Consider the following 25,212-nt stretch of genomic DNA (forward strand, 5'->3'; position numbering starts at 1 on the left):
TTTGAGGTATTACAACTGTCTGTGATCAGGGAGTTATCTCCCTTGTATCTCACTTATTCGATGTGTTTTATTACTTTTATCTAACTCATTCACCCCTGAAATTAAAAATGGACTAGCCTTGTCTTTGATTTAGAAAGGCCTATATAAATTGTATCTTCAGGGCCGAGGTTGCGCACTTGTGCAACCGTAGAAGATGTCGTGATAATTTAAGTCATAAACAGAAAACTATGAATACGTACATTGATTGATTCCGATGTTTTTTTTTTATTCATTTCAAAAAATCTTGATAACAAGGTATAACAAACACACAATAATGGTTAATAATATCTGTTTAAATATATAAGAACATCAGAATATTTTTTTTAAATGGTTAATGAATACAGACCCGTAATACAAAAGCTCAAACCCATTAGTTTATACATTCACACTCAAACACTCTACAATATTGTAAATAAATAATTACATGGTTTTTATCATTGAAAAATGGACAATGAGTTACATTTGAATTGACAAAATATGTGGACGTGGGATTAGATATATAAGATTATCTTCAATAAACTACTGTTTTTACTTCTTAACATCCACCAGTACTATAGATGTTCTACCTTGTTTTCAGATCCAAAAGCACTTTCTAATGTTAATAGTTTGATATGATATTTTAGACCATTCTTGAAAAACAAATTGTTTTCTCTCAGGAATACCAAGCATTGAATACTATTATTTGGTCCTACAGTTTGTTGGTGATTTTTATCAATGAGAAAAACAACATGATAGATTGGATTGGGTATGAATATGCTGTATAATTTTATTATATAACTAAAAGTTATTTCAACATCTAATTGCAATTGATTTTTTCAGCTGATATGCAGCCATAAATCTTTTTTGAGAGATGCCACGTACATTCTATGTGGTGTTGGCTACATATAATATGAAAAGAAACTCAACAAAATGACTTTTGCTTTGTCTTAGATGAAATTTGTTTTCACATAGTTAATGGAATATATTCAAGGCATACATCAATCTAATTAAAATTAGACATGTAATTCCGATCCACTACGATGCTCTATGATACGCTCCAAAAGCATCGTAGTGGAGCGGAATTACAAGTCTAACTTTGATTAGAGTGAGGCATACATGTACATTGACCATAAATATCATCTACAAGCCTGTTAATTTCAAGACCCGATGCTGACTAACTTCAGACTTTTATATAACCGAGTACAAAATATACGAATTATACTATCTCATACGAGTATGGAAAGTACGCATATATATTGAAAACGACGAACGTACCATCGTTACATTGCTGGTCATTTCTCCTAACAACTGTGAGTTCATATTGCAGGCGAACATTCTGCAAGGCAGAGAATTTTCGTATATCCAACTTTTTATTTTTACCGTTTTGACTCAAACCACGGAAAGTTAATACAGTGCAGATAATTTTCCTGACATATTCCTGCATGTCACATAACATAAATAAACAAAGTAGAAAAATTACGCAAAAATTCGCGAACAAGTTTACAGCATTAAAGCAGTGCTATAGATTTATACATGTTCAATCACGGTGTTGATTGTCAATACAAATAAAAAACATAATTATGTCTTCTATAAATTTTACAAAAAATTGAATAAAAAAAGAACAAAAAAGATCATGAAACCACTTGCTGCACAACAATAAACCAAGCTATAAATAATATGATAGTCATTTTTAGAAATAATAAAACGCCTCTTATGTTATGTTATGTTAGGTTATGTTTTGCTCAAAATAATACACTTAAATATTGCAAACAATATAACTTGTCAAAACAGGCTCTTGTCTAATCCATATACTTGTTTATTTCAGCGTATATGGCATTTTCCTTAATATACATGTAGTTATCAAAACCTGCATAATCCGGAATTCGGGTGATAGTGTCGAAAATAAGTTTGCATGTTTTGATTAAATAATAATAAAAATTTCTTTATTTCATTAATGCATATCCGTATCTAATGATTGATCTTCACAGGCATCTTCACAGGGTAAAACTTTTATCTTTTCTATATTAGTTGCAAGACTGGGATTTCTGGTAACTGGTACGGTGTGAATCATATCTTGACACCTGTCAAAGATGTAATGAATAACGAAACAGAGGTTTACAAACATATGTCACATCCTGTCTAAATTGCATTTCAATATTACCAAGACGAATACATGTTAGACTTAGATATAATTCCTAATATAAATAATGGATAACATGGCGCAAATGTTATCGCAGGAGGGGTTACCAAAACAAATATTTTATTGAAAGCTATGTTTTTGCATATCTACGCGTAAACTTTCGGGTTTAGTGAAAAATTTAAGTAAAAATAATACATCTTTTATCCGACCCCCTCCCCCTTTTCAGCATGTGAGCTATTTGAAATACAAATTGTTTATGATTAAAATCGGTGAAACGTTTACATCTAGTGTATCAGAGCTTGTAAGACAAACTATTGATTTAATCTATTTAATACTGTTAATCTATAAACCCAGTTTTTTAAATTTGTAAACAATATCCTCGATATTCTTGGATTACTATCACTGTCGTTATATCCACCTCTGGACTATCTCATAGTAAAACACTGAAGGCAGTTCAGGAGACAAAAAACTGACCAATTACAGACCAGATTTCCTTTGAAGATTACAGGGAGAGCGACGCCTAAATTCAAAGCAACAGTCACCCACAGTGTACTGTTATACAAATCCACTGATGTACATTATATAAATTGTACAAATTATCTGTGTCGACTCTTTTGCCTTCAGTTTTGCTATGGGATAGTCCAGGGGTGGATATCACGTCAGTGATAGTAACCCCTGAAAGATTGAAAGATACAGAGAACCTTGTTTGCTTAGCTTGCAAGGTATTTGAGAAAAGCATTAAGATCAATTCTCAGACATTCTTTCTCGGAATAGCTTATATGCAAAACAAACATGGGATTCTATTTCATGCGTTACACATACCTAGTTAAAGACCATTTGCTGTTTCCAACACGATCTGCATGTGAAGGAAACCCTGAATAGTTGTCGAAATCGAAACCTGATAACTCCACTTCACTGGAAAAGATATGGGAAGAAATAATGTTAACCATTTGTTTTGAAAAATTATGATCTCTGTGTCTCATTTTTTTTTTTTTTTTTTTTTTATAATTGTTAAAATCCACCTGGAGTGATTTGAGCGAGATTCCTCTTTGATCTTCATTCGCATTCGAACAGTAATAAGCTACACTGGTTACCTTACCTGTCTTTCTTATCATTTTGTTCGCGGAAATAAATTTGAATACGATATTTTATCCCCGTGAATTAAAAGTAACTATATATTAACAACTGTCTTCCTGATGTAATGTCAGACGACAATAATTGAAATATCAATACGGCCACAGAAAAGGACAATAGAACATGAAGATATGCCTTTTATTTAGAAAGAAGACATTTTGGCTTCATTTGAAAACACATTAAGGCATGACAAACCACATAAAATTTCTCAATTGATATGTCATCGTTGTAGTTAATTAATTTAGTGGTAGAATTAAAAAAAAAAGACGTCGGGAGTATTAAACAGTAGGATCTTCTAGATACATGTATCTTACATTTCATAAAATAGTATTATTTGTCTATAAAAGTAATATTTAGGATGTTCCTTGTGCGTAACGTTATATTGACAAAGCACCGAGTCGTTATATTTACAATAAAGCTCAAAACGGTTTTAAAATAGCTTAAAATCTGTGTAAAATCTTTAAAACTATACCTGCTGACAGTTGGTTCTCTCTCAATGCCATTTGGGCGCCCATTTGATTGAAAGAATAACATTGAATCCGATATCTTCTTTTTCTGTTTCCTATTAGAAATATATTACTCATTAATTGTAAATCCTGACTAGACATTTAATTAAGATACATATAAACTGTGGAGCATATAATTCTGTAACTAATCTATCTGTTTCATCTTTATTTTGTCAACATTAGATAACTTACAAATGTAACATGAGCTCTTATCAAATCGTCGGTAAAATTTAAATTTAAATAATCGTGAATCCATACAATTGCGATCAAGAGCTCTTACTGAAAATCTTGCATTTAGATATTCGCGAAATATTTGAATTCGTGCCCGAGCTCTTTTGAAATGTTTGAATTCGCGCCCGAGCTCTCTTGACATGTTTGAATTCGTGCCCGAGCTCTCTTGAAATATTTGAATTTGTGCCCGAGCTCTCTTGAAACATTTTTCTCGCGAAAATAACATGGTTTGCAATAATGTACTCATATGTTAATTTATTAAGCTTGGCTGAGCTTCAACCTCTGTATAATGACCACCTCCATAGCAAGACCGCATTCTTTGCCTCCCACATGGCTAATTTAATTTCAACATAATAAGATCTATATGAAACGTTTTTCTTTGACCCTTAGGTGGTCATTTGATCAAGGTTAGTTACCATATTTTGTATATAAATGTTACTTACTTCAGTCTCACTATAATGATAACAGCGATGAAGATGACGACGCCGAGGACTCCGACGACGATTCCAGCAACTATACCAGCTGTCATACGAAAACAATTAGAGTAAATCTCAATTTAGATACAGTGAAACACAATTTGATCAGTGTATAACGACCACTTGGCGTGGCGATAAAGCCTACTTTTTCCCTTCATTGTTCTTTATAGACAGGTGTAACTGTTCGAGTTTTGAAACCCCTTTTTAATTTCATATCTAATTATTGACGTATTTTTATTTCTTTTCATTTTGTTGTAAATAATTCACAATTGAGTAATACTGATAATATGTTACAACACGTGATGATAACCTTCAACAGTAAGTGGTTTAAACAATTCTTTTAAAAACTTCTATAGCAAATATTTAGTTTATATATTATTTTAGTTAAATCCTTTGATGTTAATTACATATTCATATAACATAATTAATCAACATACTTGAGAGTGTTATTGTCTCGCTTATTGGCGAATCTTCAACAGGCAGCACAACTGAAAAACGAACATATATAGGTAAGATCAAATGCAATTTGATAAGTTTGTTTTAACAAAGACTGTGTATAGGAAACGACAATTGTGATTTGTTTTAAATGATTGCCATTTTATACTCATTATACACTCTGTGACACTGATAATAGTTTTGCTCTTGAATATATTCTATAATTACTATGAGTCTAACGAAGTCTATGTCTTCCGATATTTTATGTTTACTTGCACATTCTGTAATGTTGATGACATTTGCCTTAGTTGCTGACAAAACCTGTGCTCTAGTAGATATTAGTCATACACATCATTTTTACATTTTTCATACTCACTGTTACATTCTGTGACGCTAATGGAACCTGTGCCCTCTGAGGTTGTACCTTTAGGACATGCCTTACAAGCTGTCTGTTGGGTCGTGTCTTGATAATATCCGATGTCACAAAGGGCACACTCGCCGTCCGAGTAATACCGGCCAGGTCCACAAGGCACTTGAAACATCATTATATTTAAATGTATTTAAAAAGAGAGAAACCGACTATTTGTGCCCAATGATGCAAAAACGCGTGAACAAATTATCAACAATAAAGAATTTTAGGTAATTCAAATTGTTATAATGAATTGGCTGCTTGTCAATATGAACACATAATGATAACGTAGTTTAATTGTTGACTATTAAAAATTCAGTAAGGAACTATTAACTTGTTGTCGAAGGGAAATTTATATTGAACTAAAGCGCGATATATGGAGAATTGAGTATGCTAAATAGTTAAATAGCAATATCTGTTAAATGTAAATGTTTAAGTATTTGCGTGATGATGTTGGAGCGCCACCTACCACAGAATGAGAACACTTCCACCATTCCTATTGGACAGTTGAGCTGAGTATCAGCCACTGATTGGCTGACGTTTATCATATATTCTATACTATCTATCAAAACATTCATTTCGCCCTGTTCCTCCAATCTCTCAAAGTCGATCATAGCTTGTGTCAAAATTTCATAGCAGCTAGTAGCTCCCTCTGAAACAAAAGTTTACTAAAATTGCTCATTCTATAAAATGAAATTAATTTTGCATTGTAATACTAATGTTTAATGAAAATAGGAAAGTTAAAAAAAAACTTTTATTAAAGAAATCTGCACTCGTCTTTTTCATCTACCACTAATAGCATATAAATTGCAAAATAAATATGTATTTGTAATTCTTTCCATGAGCTGGTACATATTTATTATCATAAATTTAAGCGACAACATTATCCTAAAATATATTGATTGTATTTTATCCTAATCAATAATTACTATTTGTAAAAAATAATAATACTGTTCTTATAACTGTAATTAATTTATGACTGTGGTTGAAGTAGGGTTTACAATAATATACAATGTTATATATAATTTAAAGTTAGCGGTCACCATTTATTATATAGATAGTCTATTGTATGTTATAAACCGATTGAAATGGGAAAAAAAATATGATATCAATTCTTAAATATCATATATACTTGATTTTGAGTGACAATGGAGGACGACTGTGTAACTGGCGGTGTCTGAGGTGTCTCGCTTCCTTCTTGATTCACAGGTATCGATGAACTTTTGATCCTCACTACAATCATTGTTTTGTGTACACGTCAGGGAATCCACCACAACCGCGAGTTTACCCATCACAGATGCCCACGCGCTGGTGTCCTCGTGGAGCGTGTCACAGTCCAGTCCGTGATACACGGACGTTCGAGTAGCCCACATATCGTCGGGATCAGTCGTTGCTAAGGAGATATATAGACTGCCATGTTATGATTATAATAAATAAAGAATGTATGAATAATCACCCAAATATGAATTAACAAACCAAGGGCAAAGTTAAATCAAAATATGAATTTTCCAAGACAGTCTGGAAATATCTAGATTAGAACCATGTGTTTCTGGTAGAGGAGCGTTTACAAATGATATGCTCTTTATTAGGAATGTAAACCCAGGGATAAAAATATAGCCTACTCTTAGAATGAAATATTTCATAGTGCAAAAGTCATAGTGATATTTTAAAAGAATTAAACTGTGTTTCTAAATTAGCAATATTTCATTATGTTTTTTTAATTTTTTATTTTTTGTCTTTTGTTTTACATAAATATGAAATAAAATTTCGAAAAACATCCTTACTTTTATGTAACATGAGTAAAATCAATAATATGAAGTGTCAATATATCAATTTTTTGCTCCATGAAGTTTCTTTGATTCCGTCAGCAGGCATAGCCTAATTTTGTTTCATTTAAGCATTGATGTCACTATTTTTTTTAAATTTTATCGGGGTATGAAAAAAAATTGTTTGCAAACTGTGTGAATCCGCAAAAATTTGCAAATAATTTGTTTTCATACCCCGATAAAATTAAAAAAAAGTGACATCAATACTTATAATTTATTTTATACTCTATTTGATAAAATGGAGTATGTTTAAATGTAACATTATAGTGGTTTTTCAAGGGATTCTTTTTTCCGAATCAATACGCAACGTCAATGTCTCTATTGTGACGTCACGATAACGTCGGGGTTTCGCGCCATTCTCGGATTTTTTTTCCATAGTGGTATGCAAAAAAAATATTGGCCAATCAGAAAGCCAGATTTGGTATGAAAACAAAGAAAAATTAATTATATACATATGACATCAGGTCGTGAATATTAGGGTATAAGACACTACAATCATGCCTTTTGCAAACCGTACCAAGTAATAATTGTTCACTAGGCCAAACAAATAATATGTCTGTTTAGGGTTTCCCGACCGACCCTAATTTTTCACCCCGACCCTAATTTTTTCCACTTTTCTACGAACAAAAGATTAAAAGTCGAGATTTCGATCTCAGACTCTGGTTCCGCCCATTATTTTAGAGTGAAAGACACTAAAAAAATCCTCCCGACCTACCAACCCTATTTTTTTGCCAATGTAACACTAAAAAGACATTTTTTGGCCTTATATAAAAAAAAAGATGTACTCCTAAATAAAAGTCAGCATATTTTCCCTTCTGATAGAATCAATGAAACATAATTCATTCAAGCTTTACCTATACAAGACGGAAGCCTTGAGTAGACGTTAGTATCTATTTTAAAATCCCAAAGATTGAAGGTTGAGTTGCCGCACGTGTAATTGTCAGGTATTGGAATGTCGGTTACAAACCCGTCATCACACACGAGTTCACACACATTATCGACGCCATCATTAGTACAGGTCACGGAGCCATTCGCAGGCGGAGTCAGCTCTCCACATTCTAGCGAGGAAGAAAACAAAATTTGTATCCGTATCATTAATTGGTTTGGATTTATTTTGTTTTACCTAATCAATAGTATATCTAGTGTTATGAGAAATAACTCCATATCATGATAACAATAGGATGGTAATGGTATATGTGTATGAACAAAGCTTAGCTAAGTGTGTATGCATCGGTACATCGTAAGAAAATTTCCATCATCGATATTCTAGGGGTTACTATCGCTGTCGTAATATTCACCACTAGAATGAATATATCATTGCAAACCAGAAGGCAGTTCTGAAGAAACAAACTGACCAACAACAACCATGAAGAGACTTCATTTGACTTCAAAAGACGGTGACGTCCAAATTCAAAGCTACACAGTCAACCACAGTTTACTGTTATTCAATTCGTTTTATGTACATCAAAGAACCAATTATTTTATCATCTGTGATTGCACACAGAGTCTTTATGGGGTGTATATAACGACAGTGATAGAAACCCCATGAGTATCATGTATAGTCCAGGGGTGGATATGACGACAGTGATAGTAACCCTAGGAGTATTGATGATGCACTTACCAGGACAGCTCTCATCTTCACATTCCTCTGTCTCGGTACCATCACCAGCACATTCAGCGCCGCCATTGTCGGGGGCAGGGTTGTTACACACCCGAACCCGTGTTGATGTCCCGACACCACATGTTACACTGCATGTTGTCCAGTTACTCCACTCGTTCCAGCCGCCATCAACTACAAAATGAAACAAATTACCACTGAAAATAGGATTTATCAAAATATCATTCTTTTTTATAAATATCATGCGTTTTACGCCGTAAGTACAATATATATCAGAATATTTGCTTATGTATCGTGTTTAGTGGTTTAAAATAGGTTTTCGTGAAGATTTTTTTATATTTGCTATTTTCGGACATCTTTTCAATGTCGATTCAATGTAGCCATATAAAAAATAAACCAGATATTGTAAAAATTCGAAAAAATCTGAAATAAAAAAATAAATAAATAAGAAACAATCAAAGAAGGAAATACCAAATTACGCGAATAATTCAATACCATACAATACGGTGTGCTTTCTTGTTCTAAATTGTAATATTTGTACTCGACGTACCTAGGGCGATTTCGCAGAGTGCTCCTGTGAAAGTTGGTAAACATTGACATGTGTAGTTATTGACACTATCCAGACAGGTGGCGTTGTTTTGACAGGAATTCACCTCGCAATCATCAATGTCAACGTCACAGTCACTTCCGGTATAACCAACGTCACATTGGCATTCGTAGCTCCTGTACCCGTCGGTACAGTTACCATGGTTACAAGGACTTGACGCACATTCCTTTACGTCTGTATATGATCAAAATAAAGTTTCATTATATACATTTGTATCAACATTTCTATTAACAATATACAAAATATCAATGCCATTCCTTACTCGAAATGACTTGAAAAAATAAATGAAAAAGTGTCCCAATGCATCGATACATTACCATGACATCCTTCGACTGCTGTCTAATCTTATATTTTTTCTGCGGTTGGACAAAGCATCTCGATTTAGAAACTTTTTTTTTTAAATAATATTTACAAAATTTGGTCATTTTCTCGTTTCTCATTTTCGCAAGCAAAAGCATTTCGCTGTGGTCTATTTTAACGATAAATACACATTCTTACATTCAGCTACAGAGTCCACAAACTATTACGCATAGGGAAATTTTTTGTGATCAATCGACATTCACGTTAGCACTGGATATAGACATTTTAAAACAAGACAAAATCCTGCGCTTACATACCATCACATACACTTGGGTTTTGTATGAAGGCGTCATTCATTGTTGCGTTTAAGATGCTTCTCCAGCTCAATATATCACCAGTGACGTCATTGGAACACTGTTCTGGTACTAATGGGACATATTCGGTGAAAATGTTCAGCTGAGATATAGTTCCTTCAAACGAATTTCCTTTAAAAATAATGGTCATATTGATATTATATATTTATTTTGAAGAATTACAGATGTCGCGAATTTGGGTATATTTATAGCAGGCATTGGATACGACAACTATTTTGATAATTTCATAATTTTCATTATTCAAATATAAGCGGTACTTTTGTGCGTATGTCGGTATTCTGTCGCAGTATCCGGTTTGCTTTGATGTCCACAGTTACGAATATGATATGGAGCAATTTATCTTACATTTGTGACGTTTATACTGCACGCTGAGCGAACCCAGTAATTATGATCATATATATGTGTCAGCATTTATATCGATAATAATTTATTTAAATATGTAAACAGGTGATTTAAAGAATAAAGCCAATCGATCACCACTGTTTGAATTAAAATTATATTTTTGCGACTACCCCGATGGGAACTGTCACGTTCAATAAATATTAAAAAAAATATTTCCATAAAAACTATGAAAAATCTTGTTAGACTCCGCTTAGAACCGTTTAAGTATAATTCATAAATTCTTACCTCCAAGCTGAATAACACCGCCAAATGTTTCTTGTTCCTGAATTCCTGTCAGGTTCAACATGAGTGAACCGTCCATGTAGACCTCTAGAAAAGCATGCTTCCTCTTCAACTTGAAGAAGTGCCACTCTTTGTCGTCAGGGGGAGATAACTCGCCATTGGCTGTATGGCTATAACGAAATTCAATAACAATGATTATACAAGCTCAACAGTTTATTTTGATGCGAACTTTGATTCCATATATTGTTGTTCAACTTATCGCTTATAACATGAAGAAAAAATATGAAGCAAAACGCTCTAACTTTGTATGCCGATTTCGTTTATGTTTGTACGCTATACATTTTAATTGAATCCTAAATTAATAAATTTTACTCACCCATCGGCACTTGCTGTTATTGACGATGTAAATGTCACCGCTATCGATGTCCCCCCTGTCACGTTTTTCAGGACAAAGACATCGCCTGTACACAAGCTATTACACTGCTGCCACCATACTACGGTGAATTCCATCACAGGGACGGGGGCTACCTCACTGAATAGAACGCCAGTGGTTTGATTGTCGGGGAAATACACATCGAACTCTACAGAAACAAAAAGGGGATGATCAATATTAAAATTAGTTTGTCATGTTTCGTATACTAACATTGGAAGAGAGATATACAGATCTGCTACAGTCTCCAAAATAGTGTAAACCACTTTTCTAATTTTGCGTACTTTTGCGATAAATCTTAAACGCGAATTTAAAAGTTTCACGAAAAACTGTTTAAAACCTTTCTGAATGCATGATTGTCAATAAGAGCGATTATGTATTCGCGAATATGTTTTTAAATTACAAAGAAACAAAATATTTTATACGCGACGGTGACGCAGTATTCAGTTAACAAATATCTAAACGATATACCAAGATTGGCAATAAAAAATATAAAATATAAATTGAAGTACTGGCTTGAAAATTATTCAATTATGAAATAATATAATGAAAAGAAAACCCATTAAAGCACCTCTTCGGTAACTTGTGCAAAATATTTAATTGACGTTACACATTCAAAGAGTTAGATGAAATGATTCAGATTGTATTAGAATATAATATTACATTCGTTTACGTATAGTAATCAAAAGATCATAGAAACTGCTTGGTTTACTTAATTCTAATAAAGCAGGAACATTGAAATATAAACAGAGTACTTGCCGACGCAATCATTTTCAGAAGAAGAGTTATCGGTCTTGGTTATTTTATTCCCAGGACAGGCGGCGCAGTCTGTTGCTCCGTATCCGCTATAGTAATATCCTACGTCACATGGTGTGCACGGGGGTAGTGAAGAGGGAGACCAGGAGCCAGGGGGACATGCAGCTGCAAGTATGTCAAATATGTATCATGTATTCTTCCTGATATCAAGTGATGTCGATCTTGTAATAATTTTGCCCATACTAAAAATTAACATCTTAAGATTACAGATGCTGGAAAAAATATAATCACAGATTTTGGAGCAAATGAAAAAAAGAAAGTTTCAGTAATCAAGTTGCAATATTAATATTTGATTCGTTTTTCAATCATTTTAATGGTTTTGGGTGAAAAATATATAAAGCCTTTTTTAAATTCAATAGCATCAAACCTCTATTTAAAGAGGGAAGAAGATAATTATCCTTATTAGTCAGGTAGTCTCTTACAGAAGTGGTCACTAAGACAGGTGTCAATGTATAATATCTGATAGTGTTGTTGTACCTATACAGTCGGTCAAACTGGTGGAGCCTGTTGTTGCTGTAGATGTCCCGTATGGACACTGGACACACTCGCTTTGTCTGGAATCTGTCTGATACTGACCAACCGGACACAATACACACTCTGCTGGTCATGGCGTCATAGTAACTTCCACTCTGGCATTCCACTTAAACATAAAAGAAATTCCTCAAAATACTCAATGGAGATGCAAAAAAAGACCCCTGACTGAAACAATGCATGATAACCAAAGTAAAATCCCGTACAATATTGCCGGTTTAGTTTGATCATATATGCATATATACCCTTAAGGTGGATTAGGAAAATTTAAAATCTATAAAATTTAATGTCCTCGTTTAAGAGATGTTTAAGAGAAATGCGTATATTTTGAACCTTGATGGTTTCCTGTAATACAGTATTTCGGTTAAATTTTTCTACTTCGTGCTTTACAAATTTTGTGCAAATCTGGTTTACTCGTCATTTTAAATGATTGATATATTACTATTATGTCCATTTTTACTCACCACATGTAAATGTTTTTGTAGAAGCGACAGTGTTTTCTTCACATTGGAGTCCAATATCCCTCACTGCTAATTCTGCGGCGTCTAGTGTTGTATTATCGCTAAGCTGAATAGTGAGCAAACCCGAATCTACGTCCAACTTCAGGGTCTCTATAAGCGATTCATATTCCATATATTGATTATAGTATTCCTCCTCGTTCAAAGGTGTTGACGAATTTAGTGTTATCTCAATGTAGATGCTGATGCCTGTTGACCTCTTTCCATTCGTGTCACCACAAATCACCTGTAATTAATCAGATATTTTTTTTCTTCAAATTAAAAAAATTCTGATTCTGATTCACATCTATTTTACTCTTTTCTTTGGAGGTGGCATTGTCAGTGAGTGACAAATAATTCACCGATTAGAAAAAATGACAATAATTTGAATTCAACTTCCATTTTCCAGTTTCCAATGTCATGACTTACTAAAAAGGTTACTCAATGTGCTGAGCCTATGAAAAGAGTGAAGGATGTATCCTCTACTCAACATAAATTATATAAGAATATATAATATATATCAATCATCTATTTAAGGATTAACTTGAATAGATTTTTTTTTATGTTATGGAGATATAACATAAAAATCTGAGTGTACTTAAAATAAATTTATGATGAGGGTACACTCAGATTTTTGTGTTATATCTCCATAACATAAAAATTCTATTCAAATTAATCCTTATAATTCAATTTACTAAAGATAATCTCTTCAATATTCAAAATTCATTTTGGGACTCTTTTGTTTATGAAATCATTACGCCGTAATCCCAGCCAATCAGAAGCAACGTTACAAACGGCGACGCCATTTTTTCCTTTATGGGCTGATAAAGTAAATTTTTAAGCCAATGCAAATGATCGTAACAAGCAAAATCGAATTATATAACAAATACTGTAATGCTGTTGTTTTTAATCTCAGCTATTTTTTCGTGATTTATAATGATTTATCATATACAATATATAAACCCTTTGCTATGAAAATTAAAACGTGCTGCACGTTTATGCATAAGTTAAGCGACATTTACGAACATGTTCTTCACTATATAAATACTGCATTTACTGCTTCTTACCTCCACGTTTTGCCAGTTACATCCCGAACTCGAAGCTTTATCACATCCGTGGCTGAAAGCGGTAGAGCTTAGTTTTTCGATGAAGTTTTGCTTTATTTCAGTCTTCGTTGTCTCATCAGTACAACTCCCTGTGTAAAATACTACCACACTCCTCCTAGTTCCTCTAGAGGGCGCTGACGCTTTAGAAATAACATCACATATAATATTAACTTCTTCTTAGCGACCACCTCTGTATAAAGACCATCTACTTAAACTTTATTTTTTATTATTACATTTGTCTTATATATATTTTTTATCAATTATGGACATTTGTTGAGGTCCATATGGTGTTATATCGCCAGAGTAGAATAAATAACGACCGACGGCGTAGCCCGAGGTCATTATTTTAAATTCTTCAATGGGGTTATAACACCATATGAACCGAAACAAAGATCCGTTGGGAGTAGATTGTGGGTGCGAGGGGATTGGTAAAAAATAGAAATAATAAATATGGTTGTAAGACATTTATTAGAGTCTTAGTTCTGATTTCTATTTCCACATACACGACTTCACACGAATCAACATTTTGGTGGCGGTGGTTGATGTTGATCTTTATTTTTTAATGCTTTTAATCATTATGGAAATCGATCGCTTTAATTGTTTTTGACGATTACAATTTAGGAAATAAAAATAAAACAATACTTACGCATACAGTCTGGGATTGGCGGACCCCATGATAAGCTTCCATCGTCGTTACAGACAAGTAGATCCACGTACGTTTCGCCCCTAGCAATGTCGTACCCAGTCTGACATTGCGGCTGACAAAAACGCCCTCCTAGCCAGTAGTCACAGGCTAAGGCGCCATTAGCAGGTGCTCTAGGACGTTGACAAGTCTCCAATACTATTCAATCATAGAAATCAACGTACATACATTTTATAGTTCCATAGTGGTAAACTAAATTCACAAAATGATTAAATACTTGAAATAATTTGAAATGAAAATGGCATATAACCAAAGCATTTGATCATGTACATGTACCGAATAAAAAAAACCCTCAAATATAGTCCTTCAAATGTTGAAACTACGGTAAATGTTAAATTGCACACTATTTTATTATTATATTGGCAACGTAAATGTATATAAGGCGAAGACGATTTGTGGAAGGTTTAAAAAAATATATATTAAGAGCGGCGCAGTTTTATCTTTAAAATGTATTATGAGTACATTCACAATAGAGGAACCTATTTTACAAGATTAGGTTTCTCTTCAGTCAATGACAAGTTTTCTGTAGGTTCGTTGCATCCAACTCTGCTTTTAAATGCTGAACAAATTTAAACGAATCACTCACGTTGACAGAACGGTTGCTGGACTCCCCAATCCCACGCCCCATACGGAGGCGATCCTTCTTGCTCACAGCTCGTCACAGACGAAGTCCCGTTGAGTGTTGCTCCTTCTGAGCACTCAAACTTACACGTGGATCCGAGACGATTTCCAGTACAGGAAACAGATGTGTAAGGTAGGGGATACACGTGGAAACATCGGATTTCTGTCCAGAAATAGAAAACCAAAATACAAGGAGTTGGAAACGTGGAAAAATCGTACCTTTGTTAGCAATAACTTATGAAAATAAATATTGGAAAGTTGGATCTTATTCTCATACCGGGAACTATTTTATGTCTTCAGAAATACACAGACACGCTAGTAAAATATATTGAAATTATCATTTTATTGCTGATATCTCAACACTTCAGTAAATATGAAATTGTTTGAAAGTATTGTGAATATTGCCTCAACATACCTTGATTATGTACGGAAGCACGCGAGTGCCATAGCTTTGCTTACGTCATTAATTAGCGGACATCCATACCAATCAAACGTGTAATTATGCTAACAAGAATGTGATTTTATCTGTACCTTTCACAGTTATTTTGAAGCTGAGCGGCCTGGCTTCATTTCCGGCATTATCTGTAGCCTTATAGATCACCGTGTATGTGCCCACCGGAAGGACATCCCCTTGGACTGGCCCTGAATAGTGCTGTGCTACAATAAAGTCCCCAGTGTTATCTTCCAGTTCCGGAACCTGCCAATATACTGCTACAAACTCGCCATGTCGGGGAATGTAGAAGGTTTTTGAAGATGGGAATTGTTTGAAGACCGGTGGATCAACATCTGTAAGATAAAAAGTCACGTAGTATGTATTTTGAATTGAAAAAAGATAGTAAATTTTGTGGTTAACAGTATGTTTTTTCTCATTTCTAATCTGATGAAGTTAAGCTACAACACAAGGAGGGTTTCATATTTATCACATAATCCGCCTGAAATTCAGTGATTTCGCCAATGTAATATTTTTGCATATGCCACTAGTGTTATATGACCTGAAGCGATTTTCATTGGCTGGGAATCTATTGTGTACGGTGGCTGGGAGCGGACATGAAATAAATAAAATTATTGCGTGGGAACGAAATATTATTGCGTGGGAACGAAATATTATTGCGTGGGAACGAAATATTATTGCGTGGGAACGAAATATTATTGCGTGGGAACGAAATATTATTGCGTTCGAACGAAATATTATTGCGTGGGAACGAAATATTATTGCGTGGGAACGAAATATTATTGCGTTCGAACGAAATACTATTGCGTGGGAACGAAATATTATTGCGTGCGAACGAAATATTATTGCGTGCGAACGAAATATTATTGCGTTCGAACGAAATATTATTGCGTTCGAACGAAATATTATTGCGTTCGAACGAAATATTATTGCGTTCGAACGAAATAATTATTGCGTTGGAACGAAATATCAACGGTTTACCTTTGGCTATTTCAAATGTGGCAGTCTGCAATTTCATATCAATATTCTTTGTAATTGGTCATTTAATGTGGTTTTGTGTAAACCTTCTTATTATGTGACATCTTAACAGAAAAAAATTACATCAGCGGACAAAATGGCGGTCTCCATTGGATTTTTGCAATTCATTTTAATGTGAGATTCTTCAAAATGTAGGTTGTTGTAGCTATGTGATAAAAAGTATCGTAAATTTGTGTTCATTTTATATGATATTTCGTGAAACTCGCCAAGGCTCGCAAAAATACAAACTTCTTAGACTCGTTTCATGAAATCTATGAAATGGACACTCATTTAAGATCCTATATGTATAAATTGTAAACTCCAGCATAATTATTGTAAAATATCATGTAAACTATTACGAAAATGGCCCTTTTGTTGCTTTTATAACGGTTGGTGTTTAAAATCTCATCTTACATTCTTGTCAAATAGGTCATGATGGAATTAACATCAAAAAATACTTTTTAATGGCATTGATGTGAAGTTCCGAATTTGTAGAGGGAAGAAACCCCGTTGTTTTCGCCATTCAGAGGCAGACGTTAAAACGGCAACGTCATGTTCAGGTTAAGGACTGATAATACATGAACATTAAAACCAATACATTTCAATCAAGATTAAATCAAAATAAAAAAAAAAAATCCATGCGATATTGAAATTTAACTAAGCTAAACATCTCTAAAAATTACGTACCGACACAGCTTGGTACAATCGAACTCCATATTTTGTCGACTCCACAAACCGCTACCCTTTTCTTATCCACTGGTATATCGTATCCCCTGGGGCAGGAAAACGTGGCTATAGACCGGAACAAGTTCCCATTGGTGTAGGAGATGCTTAACATCGGTGTAGGTAAGAGGTCCGGACAGGAATGCTCTGCAGTAACGAGAACCGCTTATTTTTTCGCGGATATGATATTTTCGCGATTTCGTAGACTATTGATATGATCATGAAAATTTGAACCGTAAACTTTTAATTCCAATATGGTACACAAAACCAAACAGGGAAACAATAATAATGTAAAGATAAATATTTTGAAAATACAGACTGGTTGATTTTAGTTTATGTATACTTTAATAGATTTTTTAAAATGTAAGTCGATCACAAACATATTGGAGAATACAACAAATCATCTACTTCTGATGATTCCGTTTTTAAATCAGCTGAAAGGTTTCCGCAATAAAAAAAAACATGTGATAAAATTTGATTTAAAAAGAACTTCTTACTTTGACATCTTGGCTGGACGACTGTCCAAGTTGACCATAAACGAGTTGACATACACTTAGCATAGCTAGGTCCAATCAGCTCGTGTCCCTCGTAACAACCGAATCTGCAGTAAGTTCCGAGTACCATATCATCACTTCTATGGCATATAACATAGCCGTCACTCACTTTCTGAGGGACTGGACGACACCGTATCACTATCAAAACAAGAACCATGTATAAGCTACTTCGCATGTCGACAGTTTTTGTTTATGAAGTTATGACAGACAAGTTTAATTTAAGATTCGAACATTTAATAATAAAAAGGGTTTCTGCGAAGTCTCCAAATTCGATAGCAATACGGGGTTTCGTGGTTTTTTAAAAGTACAATTTACCTTCGATAAGTCCTACATTCCGATGGCAGTGACGGCTTATTTTTACTTGACGTCACAATCATGAAAAGATAAGACTGCTCGACTGGAAATTGTACTTTATCGACGTCGTTTTGGTATCTCGAAATCGACTTATTAAAACACACGCAAACGATGCTATCGATTGTAACGCAGTCCCATCATCATTATTTTTGAGGTGAAATGTCAACCATTAACTTATTTTTGTATGAGAAACACACAACAAATATTTGGTAAATTGTAACCATTCTTTAGGTCCCAGTCTAACTTTTTTTCTTTGATTTCATGCTAAATTTGACTGTCTGATTTGCTAAATCTTTTTTGTCATGGCCCGACATTATCATGACGTCACATTAGCCACATCGACATTCATACTGATTTGGAATATATATTTATATTCCTGAAAATTCAATGCAATTGTACATTGATCGATCCGTACTTATTTTATCAATATTGTCTGAAAACGTTATTTATAAGCATTGATGTCACTATATTCTAATTTCGTCGGATTATGAAAAAGAATAAAAGAATAATAATAAATAAAAGCCAGTTGTTATTAGATTACCCCTAAGAAATTACAAAATAGTGACATCAATGCTTAATTAATAATACAAATTACCGTACAATATATGTGATTATTAATACTGACATACCATACAATGTGAGTGAGTTTGCAATGCTGACCTACCATTGATGGTTACTCTAAAAGAACATCTCGCCATATTTCCGCTCTTGTCCCTTGCGTAGTAACTGACTGTTCCTCCAGGCTCCGATATTGGGTATCCTGGTTCATATGCCGACGATCTGTGGACTCTGTGACGTAACATTATAAATAAGGCAAATCAATTTAATACAGGTGTAGGTTATCGGTAGGGGTTTGGAGCCTATTTGATTTAGGTGACTACAATGTTACATTTGATTGGCTTACATAAATAACGGCGTAATTATTTCATAGAATAGTTTGTTTTGAGAAGATTAGCGATAGTAGATTGAATTATCAAAACAATATTTAGAGTACACTCAGATATTAGTTATATCTTCATCACCATTAAATATTGTTATTGTCTAACGATTACAGCAGCAAAAATAACTGAAACATTTTTTTTTCTGGTAGTTCCTTCTTCGTTAAGACTAGACAACCCTTCTCATCTGACATTTTTGCTATCTAATTACAGACAAGATTTATAGATAGTTTGCTTACGTAACAGCGCCGTCCCTGCTGTCCCATGCGGTCGGGGGGACCCAAAAAGCCTTAGCATGATTCTGGAAAGGCTCACCATCAACAGTCATGTCTGGTGGACAAGTCAGCTGTGGAGGAGTGGAGTCTCCTGAGTAGGTAACGATACAAAGAGATGAAATCCGATAATGAAAAAACAAATATGGTATTTGATTTTTTTCCTCCGGAGGACGATTGTTTGAAACTGTGTATTTATAATCTGCTATTCTGTGCATGTGTTATAGTGTGAGTTGTCTGCCCTGGTTGGTAGGTACTGAATGTAATGCCATGCGTTTGCGAGCGAAACGTCATATTTTTCAATAAATCGACGTGAATTTCAGTCACAAATAAGGACCTGGCACTGGATACCTACATCCAAGAAAAGTTACTATGGTATCATATCTGTTATAACTACTTGAATAATGTGGCAATTATCTACAGCAAATTAAATTAAGGTAAAATGCATTATTGAATGAGCTTATTTTCGTCGACACAGAGGTTTAGATAACGATATAGTATCACCAACAAATAGGAATTCGGGTGATGACGATCACCATTAAATTTATGTTGTACATACTGAATAGTTATTAAATTTCGCGAGTGTAAAATTTGACGATTTAATATTTATAACTTAATGTGATGGACATTTTATATTCTACAATGTGATATTTTTTTCCTTTAATAAAGAAATGAGGTTTGTGTTATGGTTTTAATCCTCTAAATCTAACAGGAAACATAGGCTATTGCAAGAATTTTATTATTTTTCTAGTCCAGTGGATTGATGAACCCATGTTGATTAAAGCATAAACAAAATGAGAATCTGGACCTAAAAGTTTCTTTTGGTTGTATTCTTGCTGTATGCCAAGTATCACTAATCCCCTAGGCTATCAGAATTACTGTAGTAATAGTGTATGTTAACTGTTAAATTTAGATGCTCTAAATAACTGAATTCAAAGCAAATATACTGCTTTCCTCAAACACAATTTGGCTAAATGTCGGTACGAATACGCTGCACTATCAGTTTTGTTTGTAAATAAAGTCATTAAATGAATACAGTAAATAAATACATTAATACCTTCCTTTTGTAATAAACAATACAACGTTCTACCTACTTGGTCGTGGCTTGTGGCATCTTGAGAACACACATTTGATCGCCCTGAATACTCGTCTGAAGAAACGACCCCACCGTCGCTGTCTAGGGTGATATACCACTGGTACGGGATCGTCTCGGCCTGTTAATGTAATTCATCGCATAATCTTTTTAAAGCCCACAAAACAGTTATATATGCCCACTTTGTGTGGCTTTCAATCCTAGAATTTTGTACTATTTAAGTATTAAACTATCTTCCTGTGGGATATATGGTCAATATAGATGTCAGAGCTTTGCAGGCAATCTTAACTGTAGAAAGACATTTCTCAGAAGTGTCCATTGAGTATACTATTATGAATCTATAAATGATCTCATGCAATCTCTTTAAATTCTGTTCCGTAAGTAACGGTTGACTAATCAAACAATTTAAATAGTAACTGTGTCATACCTACACGAATGTATGCGTGTATGGTAAACATAATTTTATGTGATAATATTCGAGTTATGTCCCTTTAAATACAGTCACAATTTACCTGTTTATTACATCCTGTATAGTGATTTTAAAGCACACGTATATAGTAGTCAATTCAGAATGAAAAGTTAAAGCTACAATTGAAAATAACGGTGAAATTTTGTAGATAATATAAAGAGTCAGTAGGACTGAACACAGGCAATAAAAGAATTTTAAAGAAAAAATATATACGGATACATTAAGGGACTAGACAAAAATGTCATGATATTTCAAATCTATAAGGGCAGGTGCAAATGCTCCTTAATTATTTAAAGATGCTCCACCGCCGACAGAGCATAAATGATATTCATCATTTGAACAATAATTGGTTTTTAATCATTTATATATATGCCTAATTAACACACACACACACACACACACACACACACAAAATGATTTGTTTCGCCTTTCATGCATGCGCAACCATGATCAGTACTTCATTTCATATAGAATATAGTGACATGGAATTTTTTCGGGATGCAATTAATTATTTTTCATATTTTTAACTTGAAGTAAAATAATAAGCTCAAACTTTTCAATGTTGATAAAGGTGCAAAGTAAGTAACTTTTGTAACTGAAAATACTTAATCGTCTGCTCCTGTTTTTGATAATGAAAAAAATACCATTTGTCAGCGGTGGAGCATCTTGAAAGACGTTGACTCAAAATAAAACACCACTCGATAAAGCTGCCCCGCCCTTCAGATAGTACTGTTAGTTATACTGAGGACTGATTGTATTCATCCTCGACATTCCAGTGGTTACTATCACTGTCGCTATATCCATCCTTGGAATATATCATAGAAAAATCGAAGACTTTTTGTGTGATAACATTTAAAACATGTAGTTTGTTCATTTAATGTACATCAAAATAATCGAATAACGGTAAACTGTATAGCTTTGAAGCAGGGCGGTCGCTCTCTGTTATCAAATGAAATCTGTGCAGGCAGTCAGATAAGTCAGTTGTTTCTCCTGACATGTCTCCATTTAGATGGGTATTACGACAGTGATAGCCCATCGAATATCGAGGAGGCGATTATCCGACTTACATATTTCTAGTTCCCCGTTCCACTCTCCGCTCTGACAAAATGCCCACGTTCGCCTCTTGTTTTGCAAACAAGTAAATGTGCAAAGATGTCCGCTCCGTACAACGTTATTCTCTGGTAAAACGATGTTATTTTCCCTGTCCTGGCACTTGAGTGTCTCGTGAGGAAGATCGTCGACTCTGCAGCTTCTCTCTGATATATCCTATAATAGATTAATGCATTTCATTTGGCATTATTTTATTACCGCTAGATATACCAGATAATACTTAAAATGTGTGCCACAGTGTTATAGGCTGGGATAGGTAGCTAATGTTTAACGATAAAGCATCAGATCACTTTCACTTTGGATAAAATAATGTTGATAATGTTTTAATAACATACAGACCAAAATTATAAATACTATGAAATTGATTTACCAAAGATATCTTAGACATACTATTTAACAAAAATTAATAGTACGTTAACTGATATATAGAAATAAATTCCAATGGTTAAATGATTCTTCCGTTACTCATCATTCGTATACTCCTCTTGACCAATATCAATAAATGTATACTGTATAGTTGATATTATTCGCGGGGAATTTAATTTCGCCTTATTCTCAGTCGATTTATTTCTACAAACTTAATTACCCGAGAATAAAATGTGTAGCTTATGACTGTTATAAATCCCCTCGAATGATTATCAAGGAGGAGATCGCGAAATCACCTAACCACGAAATTAAATAAAATACAGTATCTGAAATCGTTCCGTTAATACCCAAATCTTATGACAAAATTGTGCGCATTAACACATATAGTAAAGAGTGTTCCGGTATAGTTAAATTTTACATTGTTGTTTGACATATGAGATCAAATGATATCCAAAGAATTATACTTGTTTTAAATAATGGGAGAAAATCAACTATTAAAGTTATTCTGAGAAAATCTTATAATTATATATTCCATATGACTTATGGCTGGTGACAATTCTAATAAAAAAATATGTAGTCACTATAATACAATGTAACGTATAGCGGTAGTTCATATTTCGCCGGGGTCCAAATTTCGTCATTTTTATTATAACAAGTGATATTTTGGTAACCATGACGTACGATGAGCAGCACAGTATCAGTAAGAAATGGAGATTATCTTCATAGCAATATTCATTCCGCATCGGTAGTCAGACCCTTTTTCAGTACGGTTCTTATAAAGGGCAACAAAGTCGAATTCCTGTGGGGGTATCAAAGAGATTTACTTAATGGAAAAAGTTGTTTATTGTGTCTAATTCCACATAATGTTGAATGAGTGATTTATTGAATCAAATGACTGTGCACGGACGTCAATTTACTATAATAAAGTAGAAATCGGCGAAATATGGACACCCGCTCTAAGTTTACTTATATCATAGAACATAACGGTTTGGATACGTTTCGTTAAAATTATATTTTAGATAAGGTAGAATTATATTAATTCACCGAGAGGTTTTTAAGACCTTTTTGCTGGATATGTATTTTATGTATACCTTGTAGACAAACCCGGAATTCACGAATTATTTAAACATGATCTCATAGTCATATGATGATATTATAATCACGGGTGGAAAAGAATCCTTGATATTCCAGGGGATACTAGCACTGTCGTCATATCCATTATATCAATTAAGGACAGTGTTCGTAAGCCCCTGGAGAATTGAGAACAGTCGGTAAGGTGTTGGACACGTTTTAAATGTTGTAAACCAACTTTTTATCGCATGCTCTTTATTTTCGCAGTTTTCGCGATCCGGAAATTTCTCGAAAGTTTAACTCCGAAAATTAATGTCCAAATTTTGCTTATTGCAACAAATTCTCTTTCAATTTTTAAATCCGCAAATGTTCATCTTCCCAAGCATATTTTGAAATGGATATCGCGAAATTTAGAGACCACCAAAAAAAGTTGGTTAACAGGAATCATTAATATTTAACAAACAAAAGAACATACACACAACACACACACAACGCACATACAACACACATACAACACACATACAACACACACACAATATACAAACAACACACATATAACACACACACAACACACATACAACACACACACAACACACACAACACACACAATGTACATACAACACACATACAACATACACACAACACACACACAACGCACATAGAACACACATACAACACACATACAACACACACACAGCATACAAAACACACACGCAACACGCATACAACACACGTACCACACACATACAACACACATACAACACACGTACAACGCACTCGCAACACACACAACACACATACAACACACATAAAACACACATACAACACACATATAACCTTGCATCAAACAGAAAAAATAGCAACTATAATCTTTGGACATCACTATCAATGTACAATCATAACAAAAAATCTGGTTTATATGTAAATGATATATAAACCATCATAGCTAAGTTCTATTTAACAGTAGTGGATTTTAAACAGCAAGCCGACACCTTAAAACCGCCGAAGCTGACATGTTTGGAATAAAATGATAATAGGAAAGACATGACACTAATTTTCATTAAGTATTGAGTAAATAGTAAATTCATCAAAATAAATATCGTTATTAATCAGCCACTAAAAACATTTGCTTAAATTCCTAATATTCAAGTGAACCAATTGCATTAAAACAACATTTTATCTTGTAGATAAGATATGTATAAAGGATTATGGTTTAAAGAAAACCTCTGTAATTAACACTGAAATCTAGATTTCATTTTATTTTAATTTACAATAAAGAAGACGAAGAGTAACTATATTAAGGCTAGTTACGTTACTTACCTGAGCAGCAACAATATGGCCGATTCCTGTTACCAAGGAAACCGCAGTGAGATACAGGTAAACCCTCGTCAT

At 33.9% G+C, this 25,212-nt stretch overlaps 1 protein-coding gene across 1 annotated transcript; it reads right to left on the reverse strand.

The window, feature by feature from the left end:
- Positions 1–240: 240 nt before the first annotated feature.
- LOC138322304 (sushi, von Willebrand factor type A, EGF and pentraxin domain-containing protein 1-like) lies at positions 241–25,212 on the reverse strand. Its single transcript, XM_069266340.1, is given in 30 exon segments — positions 241–2,099; positions 2,981–3,073; positions 3,765–3,854; positions 4,473–4,551; positions 4,943–4,993; positions 5,317–5,472; positions 5,819–6,001; positions 6,482–6,742; positions 8,030–8,233; positions 8,797–8,967; positions 9,344–9,574; positions 10,018–10,185; positions 10,702–10,868; positions 11,075–11,279; positions 11,888–12,049; positions 12,422–12,542; positions 12,544–12,584; positions 12,940–13,219; positions 14,040–14,218; positions 14,725–14,919; positions 15,368–15,565; positions 15,934–16,188; positions 17,558–17,740; positions 18,091–18,285; positions 19,166–19,290; positions 19,679–19,805; positions 20,806–20,869; positions 20,872–20,925; positions 22,294–22,539; positions 25,141–25,212. Coding segments are annotated over 30 exon segments (4,686 nt in total). The 3' UTR covers positions 241–1,969.

This window comes from Argopecten irradians, chromosome 4 (assembly GCF_041381155.1).
Source record: "Argopecten irradians isolate NY chromosome 4, Ai_NY, whole genome shotgun sequence".
Classification (NCBI taxonomy): domain Eukaryota; kingdom Metazoa; phylum Mollusca; class Bivalvia; order Pectinida; family Pectinidae; genus Argopecten; species Argopecten irradians.